This window comes from Pseudonaja textilis, chromosome 10, assembly GCF_049901715.1.
Source record: "Pseudonaja textilis isolate UNSWEBS1 chromosome 10, rPseTex1.2, whole genome shotgun sequence".
NCBI lineage: Eukaryota > Metazoa > Chordata > Lepidosauria > Squamata > Elapidae > Pseudonaja > Pseudonaja textilis.
Window position 1 is genome coordinate 17,175,032 of NC_141999.1, and position 9,799 is coordinate 17,184,830.

General features: G+C 46.4%; 1 protein-coding gene across 1 annotated transcript in view; it reads right to left on the bottom strand.

Annotated features, from left to right (window-relative positions):
- NFKBID (NFKB inhibitor delta) overlaps positions 1-4,812 on the bottom strand; it is a 42,138-nt gene extending 37,326 nt beyond the window's left edge. The window contains exon 1 of the mRNA XM_087939907.1: positions 4,631-4,812. Coding sequence (XP_087796033.1) covers positions 4,631-4,652 — 22 coding nt within the window. The 5' untranslated portion in view covers positions 4,653-4,812. The remainder of the gene's footprint in view (positions 1-4,630) is intronic.
- Positions 4,813-9,799: the final 4,987 nt, after the last annotated feature.

The window sequence follows — 9,799 nt, forward strand, 5'->3', positions numbered from 1 at the left end:
GCAAATTGTTCCACTGGTTAATTGTTCTAACTGTCAGGAAATTTCTCCTTAGTTCTAAGTTGTTTCTCTCCTTGATTAGTTTCCATCCATTGCTTCTTGTTGTGCCCAAACCCTCTTCTTTGTGGTGAAAAACATTGAGATATTGGAGCACTGATACCATGTCACTCCTAATAATCAAACTAGACATAACCAATTCCAGCTACTGTTTTTTTTATTAAGTTTTAGCCTCCAGTCCCCCAATCCTCTTTATTGCTCTTCTCTGCCCTCTTTCTAGAGTTTCAACAACTTTTTTTACACTGAGGTGACCAAAACTGGATGCAGTATTCCAAGTGTGGCCTCCCCAAGACATTATAAAGTGGTATTAATAAAGTGACATTATTAAAGAGGTATTTGTTTAAATAGCTATTTGAAATTACATCAGAACTGAGGGGAAAAAAAAGACTTGTGGCTGGCCTTGGCGTTTACGACCTCTGCAGCATCCACCCATTATGTGATTGAAATTTGGGCACTTGGCAAAAAGGCCCATATCTACAACGGTTGTCGTATCCCAACTGGCTTCCCACAAGTAAAGTAAAAGGAGGGGGAGCTGGTTTCCCTTAACGACCGTGTGATTCACTTAACAACCAGGGCAAGAAAGGTGCAACTATGTTAAGGACGACCTTGCTTAGCAAGAGACAATTATGGCCGTAGGTTGAGGGCTGTCTGTCTGTCCTGTACATTAAAGCGAGACTTCCTGGAATCAAAGGGCCCCAGGAAGAAGAACACATACACCTGTGCTCACCTTGACAGGCCCTTGGCTTGATCAGCCAAGATGGAACCTTCCGGAAGAGATCAAAGTGGATGGCTTTAAGGACACTGCATTCAACAGCAACCACAGCCTGTTAACGGGGAGCCCCGCATCAGGGGATGAGCTCGGTCTAATATTTTATGAATGCCATTTTAAAATAAAATAAAATAGTAAAGTAAAAGAATAAAATAAAATAAATAAAATAATAAAGTAAAGTAAAAGAATAAAATAAAAGAATAAAGTAAAAGAATAAAATAAAATAAAACAGTAATGTAAAAGAATAAAATAAAATAGTAAAGTAAAGTAAAAGAATAAAATATAATATAATAAAGTAAAGTAAAAGAATAAAATAAAATAAAATTCTGGAAGTAGACGTGGAGAACCATCTCCATCCTTGGGCAGATTTCATGAAAGAGCATCGCAATTGCCTTAATCTTCCTCGCTTGAGGGGGGTGGGGGGAGAAGAAAGAGGGGGGGGGGGAGGCAGAGCCTGCAACGCAGCACATCAAAGTGGGTCTCCTAAAAGAGGATTCCGTGACTTAAGGATAAGAAAAGCTGAGCTCAGGACGTAAAATCCCTCCCAGCTGGCGGAGGGGCGAGTCTTCTAAACCCAACGGTAGTTTTTTGCTTGAAGCGACTGGTGGGGGCCCCCGTTTTCCCCTCCCCGCTACTTTGTTTCAGGAATCCCCCGGAAATCACCGACCGGCTGTCCGCAAAAAAGCCGCCCTTGCAAAGCCCCCTCCTGCCCCCTCCTTGCGTGGGCCGCCACCAGCGTCCCCCGAGAGACTCAGGGTTGCCTCTTAAGAGCAACTGGGGACATTCCTGGGCAAGCCGTCGGAGAGGGGTGCGGCCGGTGGGGATTCCGCTTAGCAAGCGAGGCGCGACCGCCAGGGACACGGCCGATTGGGCCTCCCCTTGGCCTCTCGGGGGGTGCACCCATGCCCTTCCCCCCCCCCCCCCGAGAGCCAGACCAAGCGTGGCCCGCCCACGCCCGCGCGTAGCATGGAATCCCCAACGACGCGTCAGTGGGAAAGCCCCCTCGGACCTTTCTTCCTTGTTCGAAGGTAGAAGCTGCCGGGCAATTGCTAAACTTTGGACTTGACCCGATTCAAGATCTCGGGCGGTGAGGATAGCCCCCCCTCCCTCTGCCCCCCTCCCCACCCATCCCCAGCCCTTCGCCATCGCTCACTTCCCCTCTAGAGGTCTATGGAGGTTGTCGGTCCTCCAGGTTGTCCAAAGTTGCTTAATTCTTTCTTTCTTTCTTTCTTTCTTTCTTTCTTTCTTTCTTTCTTTCTTTCTTTCTTTCTTTCTTTCTTTCTTTCTTTTTCTTTCTTTTCTTTCTTTCTTTCTTTCTTTTCTTTTCTTTTCTTTTCTTTTCTTTTCTTTTCTTTCTTTTCTTTTCTTTTCTTTCCTTCCTTCCTTCCTTCCTTCCTTCCTTCCTTCCTTCCTTCCTTCCTTCCTTTCTTTTTGCAAAAAAGGCAACTGGGCTTTCTTTGTTTTGCCTTCAGAGGCTTTCGCTTCTCATCCCAGAAGCTTCTTCAGTTTTGACCACTTGACTTATAAGAACTTGAATGTTGACTGTTGCACTGCAAGAACCGAAGAAGCTTCCCGGATGAGAAGCGAAATGCCTTCAAGCAAAAAGCACAAAGTCCAGAGTCGCCTTTTGAAAAAGCACCTTTGGTTCCTCTAAGTGAACCCCCGGGAAGATAGTCTGTGGAGGTTCTCAGTCATCCAGACAACCAATGATTGTCTCAAAGATGCTTTTTTTCAAAAGGTTTCAAAAAGTTTTCTCTCCCCCCACCCCAAAAAAGTCTGATTGCCTTTTGAAAAAAACACCTCCGAATAATCTCTGTTTTCACCTCCCCTTCTCTTCTCCCTCCCACGTCCTTTTTCTATATCTCATCCTGTCCTAAAAGTTGCCAACTGATGAAGGAATAAAAGGAAAGGCTCCTGTGCTGCAAGGGTCTCTTCTGACCCTACTAGCAATGCTTCACATGTGGATTCCTGGGTAGGCAGCATTTTCCAGCCCGCCAACAGGACATGGCCAAATTCACCCCCCTAGGAACCAAAGGGTGAGATAAACAGATGGATTCTTACTACCGAAACGAAAGTCCATTTGTTCCATTTCCTGACTTCTACAAATTAAATGTCCCCTCCCCACACAAGCCCCACAGAGGCCCTAGGAAAAGAAGGGGATAAATTAATAACTTCTGTTTTTAAAGATGGAAGGGAAACAACAACAGGCGTATAAATATGATTAATCATGATTTGAGCCTGGCAGGACAATGGCTTTGCTTCAGGTTCCAATCAAAAACCGGGCAGCTATGACCAACTAATTATTTTAGGCAATGATCGCTTAGATGGTGCACTTAGGAGAGAGCATTTAAATTTTCGAGCACAGAAGTGTTTCTCTCTTGGCATTTTAAAAAATTCTGTAGCAACATGACATTCCCAAATAAATACATACATACATACATCCATAAAAAGGCTGGATCTAAATAACCCTTTCTCCTGCTTCTGATTTCTGGAGAGCAGTGGGCTGTGGTTCCCAAATTATTTCTTTTCTCCCTTAGGGTTGACAAGTACACTGGGCACAGCGATTAATGGTGGGCATTGGGATGAGTGCATGTTGGGAGGCGTGCAGAAAACTACAATCCAAGCTAAGCAACAGCTGGCAGTGGAGGGGGGAAAAAAATCTGACATTCCTTTTGCCCAAAGCAAAAATCAATGAACTGCAGATTGGAGAACTTTATTGCCAGCAGTTTTGGGGTTTTTTTTTGACCCGCTGTTTTGATCTTAAACAATATTCTCATTCACAGGAGGTTAGCTTATTCAAACGGCAGCGTTCAATGCACTTACGGATAAAGTCAACCCAACTGGAACAGAATGGGCCTTGCTCCAGAGTATTATAGTGTATATGTTTGACCATGTCGGGCAGAGTTTGACTATCTCCAAGTCAGAGAGAGTGGGAAGGAAGAAAAAAAACCCCACCCTTTCACCAGATGATTAATATTTGATAGGCTGATATTAAAGGCAGAGGACTGAATCCATTAAAAAGATATTTCAGCCCTGGATGAAATTCCTTCAGAGGCCAAGAGTCGCTTTAGGAAAAATGAGATTGGAATATCACATAAAACCCCCAAAGGCGTTTGGGCTAAGATGTATGTTCTTCTCTGCTCTCCATCACAATTTTGTGAAAGCATTCTGTGGGAGACATCTTGCAATCTGCCTGGACAGACCAACATCCCATTAGGGCGGTGTTTTTCAAACTTGGCAACTTTTAAAATGCGAGGACTTCGAATTCCCAGAATTCTCCAGCTAGCAATATTACCTGGAGGAATATTTGGGAGTCAAAAGTCCGCCTGTTTTAAAGTTGCCAGATTTTAAAAAACCAACCAACCAACACTGCGCTGCTGATTCAAACCAAATAGCCGTAGCACTTAGACTTATATACCGCTTCACAGTGCTTCACAGCCCTCTTTAAGCGGTTTACAGAGTCAGTGTACTGTCGTCATCCCCCAAACAATTTGGGTCCTCAAATGCTGCCGATAATGACATTTTTCTTCTTCAAACAGGCCCAGAGTTCAGCTAAAAGGGCTCCTGGCTGAAGCCAGAGAAATCTGCTTGTAATTGCAACTGCAGCCAGACAGAAACACCACCAGGAAACCAAGCAGCAACTCTATAACTGCAGAGAGAACTTCAGCTGCAGCTGTGAGCGAGGCTGAATTCTTTCTCTGCTCCGTTCTAATGGAGAACCAGACATTTCCATCTCTTAGGACAGCCAAACCGTTGCATATCAATCCGGCTGGGCACTTTGGGGAAAACCAAAAATCTTTCACCTACCTTTTGGAAATCTCATTCCCATCTCTAGCCCTCGTGGGGCACCAGAGTTACTGCTGTACTCCGCCACCTTCCTCCACGGCGTCTTAAGTCAATGTGCCGTTCTGACAAAAGCACGCTTGAATTTATCAGGAGGAAGCCGAGCTGTCGTTTATACCAGGGAGAGGAAGTGCTTGTACAGCCCTTTGGGAAGACCCATGCCCCTCCCACTACTAACAAGCTGCTTGGAACCGTAGCCTGCAGGGCAGGTGACTCACCGAACGCATCTTTGGCACAGATAAAAAGATGGTGCACGGGGCCAGTGGGGAAATTTAAAAACATGTTCGATTTCCAGAATTTCAAAACCAATAGCTTCATTTCTCTTTGTAGTTTTGGAGTAAGTGATATCAAGGCTTGTACTCTGAGAGGATTCTCTCACTGTGGTTGGAGGTGATGGGGATTAGTAACTGGAGGACGTTGGGTGGAGACAGAATGGGTAGCAATCAATGGTGGGATTCAAATTATTTTACTACCGGTTCTGTGCGCGTGGCTTGGTGGATGTGGCAGGGGAAGGATACTGCAAAAACCCCATTCCCTCCCCATCCCACTAACCTGCTTTCCAGCTCCATTCTCCTGTGCAGGGCAACCAAAGAAGACCCGGCCAATCAGCTGGGACTCGGGAGGCGGGGAATAGACAGGGGCGGGGCCAGTCAGAGGTGGCATTTGCCGGTTCTCCGAACTACTCAAAATTTCTGCTACTGGTTCTCCAGAACTGGTCAGAACCTGCTGAATATACAACCTCTGGTAGCAATAACAAACCATGATTAAAGCAGGAGACTGGGTTCTCCTTGCAGGGAGATGCCAATGCCAGAACGACTCTCTAGCTTCCAAATTGCTCTATTAAATATTTCCCAATGCACAGAGATCTTCAACTATCTTCTAACTTAACAGTGTTTCCAACTTTCGTTTTTCTCCCGTGGGGAAAATAAAGATAGGGTCTCATTGGACTCTTCCCTTCCAAATATCTTTGTCGGATATTTCTTTCACACACACGTACAGGGGATCTTAAACCATTTTCCTATTCAATGGCTTTCACGTGTTTTTTCCTCCTGGGAGGAAATAAATTGGGGGGTCTCTTTAGACTCTTTTTCCAAATGGCCCTGTTGGATATTTTGTTTGCACGGACAAGACGTTCCCAGCTTTGTTCTACTTCAACAACTGTGAAACTTTCTTCTGCAGTGGGGAAAATAAACCAAAGGTTTTGTTGGCGTATTCAATCAAGCTTCTTTGCTGATCCATAAATGAGTGAAAATATGAATTCCCACATGGTGGTATTGAGAGAAATATATCCATCTGGTTCAGTTCCAAGCGGGGAGGAAGACACTGGAAACATGGAGGGTGATTGGAAGGATGGTTTATTGATGGACACATGGGTTTGAGATCCTGGGCAGCTGACCACATGGAGTTGAGAGAGAGAGAGAGAGAGAGAGAGAGATTTATACACTCCCTTGGGCCCTGCCCTTGAGCTTCCTGTTCCTGTGCAAGAAATGTATTCAATTGGCTGCTGTCAGACTCCCATGGGGCTATGCAGGGGTCTTCATAACTGAGATTATCTGAGCTCCAAGGTTTGGTTGAAGCCTGGAGGGTGATGCAATGTCCAAGGTGATTTTACAATGCAGTGACCTCTGCTGATAGATAGTCCTATTATGTCCTGGAGGGTCAAGTCTTAATCCCATCCAGGGGTGGGCTTCCAAAAATTTTAGCAAAGAGTTCCTCTGCCCGGTGGCTGAGTGGGCGTGGCCAAGGTGGGTGTGGCCTAGTTGGCCTCCTGCATCATGGGGGGGCATTTTTGCCCTCCCTGGGCTCCGGATGCTTTTCTTGAGCCTCCAGGAGAGTTAAAATGGCCTCCCCAGGCTCCGGAGGCTCTCTGGAAGCCGGAAACAGGCCCATTTCTGGCCTTTCCGAACTTCTGGGAGGCTGTTTATTATCGTCCCTGAGCCTCCACACATGCCCTGCATTTACCTGCATCCAAAACGGGCCATGTGGGGGCTCCTGGGAGGGATGGGTGGGGCGGGGCCAGCCAGGAATGGGATTTAGGGGTTGTCCGAGCTGCGCAGAATCTTAGCTGGGGGGTCTCCTGAACCCCTGCGAACCCCCGGCAGCCCCACCCACCCTGATCCCATCACCCTGGAGCTAAAAGTGTTTTAATTTTGTTGATAGGCTGGCTCAGCGCTTCTCAATGGGCACCAAATACCTGCTGCGGGCAGAGAGCTGAAATTCTTGAGTTTCTGTCCTTAGAAACATGTTTCTCCTTTAGGGTAAAAATATAACATTCTGCCTTTTTTTTTTTAACATTTCCTAAAATATTTCATTCTTCTAAGTGGGGTGGGAGCTAACTTTTTTGTACAGTGGGAATAATACCACCAGGGCGTCAAGAAAGGTGGTCAAATGGGGCAAAACTCCCTTAAGAAATGTCTTGGTTAGCAACATAGGTTTTGAGCTGAATTGTGGTTGTAAGTGGAGGGCCACCTGGGCTTAGGAAGGGAATAAAGGACACTATTTATAGCTCAGAGTGGGAAGTGGGGGGGGGGTCCTCGTTGCTCTCTGCGCTTGCTTGTTTTCCTGCATACGTTTCAATACCCAAACTAGGTAAGATCACCCCTGCTGGTCCTGTTAATATTACCTATGTTACCTAGAGTGAGTAATTAAACGTCTGCAGGAAAACATGCAAGCTCCTCAGAAAGCACCTTTTCTGACCCGGCCCCCAAACATGACCAGCACACGGTTTTTAACTAAATGTCCCCTTTATTAGGAGCGCCAGCAACCCCGGCAAACCCCGGTCTTTCTCTCCCTCTCTCTCCCTCCTCTCTCTCCCCTCCGTCTCCCTCCCTCCCTCCCTCTCTCTCTCTCCCTCCCTCCTTCCCCCCTCCCCCCTCCTCCCTCTCTTCTTCTCTCCCCCTCCCTCCTTCTCTCTCTCTCCTCCCTCCCCTCTCCCTCCTTCCCCTCTCTCTCCCCTCTCTCCCTCTCTTCTTCTCTCCATCTCTCCCTCCCTCCTTCTCTCTCCCCCTCTCTCTCCCCTCTCCCTCCTTCCCCTCTCTCTCCCCCTCTCCCCTCTTCCTCTCTCCATCTCTCCCTCCCTCCTTCTCTCTCTCTCCCTCTCTCTCCCCTCTCCCTCCTTCCCCTCTCTCTCTCCCCTCTCCCTCTCTTCCTTTCTCCCTCTCTCTCTCCCTCCTTCTCTCTCCCCCTACCTCTCTTTCTCCCTCCCCCTCTCCCTCCTTCTCTCCTCTCTCTTCTCCCGCTCTCCCCTCTCCCTCTCTCCCCCTCTCCCTCCTTCCCCCCCTCCCTCCTCTCCTCCTCCTCTCCTCTCCCTCCCCTCCCTCCTTCTCTCTCTCCCTTCCCTCTCTCTGTTCTCCAGTTAGAATTTTGCGTGGCAGAAACTTCAGTCACCTAGAGTTACTATCTTTGAAAAACTATTTATGGAATGCACTTTCGATTTCCAAGCTGCCACACTGCTCTTTCAAACCCCTTTCCCCCCCCCTTTCTGTTGGCAACTCTAAAAAGACTATAGAAATATTTTATGAGTTGACACTCTTGCTAAATTAACTCTAGGCTCCCTTTTTGAACATCTGTATTCCTTAATATGCCAGGGCTAAATCAGATGGCAGATATTTTGACAAACTGTAAAATCTACAGAGGGGTCCATGAAAGGGTTGATGAAAGACGTTTGCTGAGCTCTCATAGCATGTAATCTCAACAAAGAGAAACCTGCGATGGCTTATCGGAAGGTCTTAGTTTAGTCATGCTTTGATGATGGCTGAAATCTCAGAAGACACTCGAATGATAAATCCCTCAACCCTGTTTTAGCCTAGCCTGGCAAGTGGTAGAAATCCAGCCTAATATATTTCATTTTAATAACATTTATTTCCTTCCCTTGAGCGGAGATATTGGCTAGAAACCTAGAGCTGTGTTATGAAATGGCTTTTCTTCTCCAGACACAGAAGATCAAGAACATAGGCATTTCCAACTATGCTGTACCATTTAATGTTTACTCCTAACGGAACCGATGAATTACAGTTTGAGCAACTCTTATCTTATTTTAGGCTGCGAGAGCTAAGCTGCAAACGTTTAGATGTGCAATGGGGAAGGGTAAGTGATGCCTGCTGCCCTCTGCCAATCCATCTGGAGTTTTGCAGCCCTGACCAAATTCTGGTACCCTGTTTATTTGGACTTGACAAAGACCTCACTGGGAGAATGGCCAATAACATCCTTGAGAATATTCAACTTTCTTTTCATGCCCTGGGTAGAGTCGGACTCTGAGGGAGAGGAGGAACAGCCGACAGGGAGTGGAGGTGTGGCTCCGGAGGTTGTGGAGGAGGCTGGGGAAGGGCAGAGGCTGGTTGGGCAGTCAGAGGAAGAACTAGGCCCATCCCCTATCCATCCTAGGACACGCAGGGAGGAACGGAGAAGGAAACAACTTGGCTTACGAGAGAGGAAGTGGCCATGATCCCCCTCATTGGTTGCAGCTGGGGTGTATATAAGAGAAACAGTTAAAACACAGCGTTGCCAGAAGCAGAGCGTGTTTTATTTTGGGCTGAAGTTATCTTGGTTGGCATCCTTCCAACAGACTGTGCCTTGTTATCTCCTTGAAGTTGGTAATTACTTATCTTGGTCCGTTGTGGAAATTTCTTCATTGTAGTTTGGTTTTTTTATCTCACCTCTATCTGCTCATTAAGTTCGGACTGTATTGCTTTCTTTTGAAGACTATTTTTGAATACGTTTTATCTCCCATTGAGAATTATTGAACAGTGGGGTCAAGTTGGAGGCATGAAAGGATATTTACTTACATTTTGGATTTTGGATTTTGTTACGTTTGTGTTACACTTCGGGTCATCACACTTCTGGTGAATATTAGGAAAGCCTTCCAACATCCTCTTAAGGAAAGATAGCTATTAAGGCCCAAGGAACTACATCACAGCAAAAGGTCCAGAGAAAGAGTTAGAAGGAGCAGAATTCCATTGGCAGTTTGCACTGAGTTCTTCGAGCTTTGCAAGATCCAATCTGAATTTTACAGCAAACGTCTCGGTACTAGAATATATGCTTTGGGCTAGTCAATGAGTCGTATTCATGTGGTGTCTTCCTATGGGTTGATTGGTGTGCAGATTGGCTGTTGCTTCCTGGTGCTGCCAAGCTCTC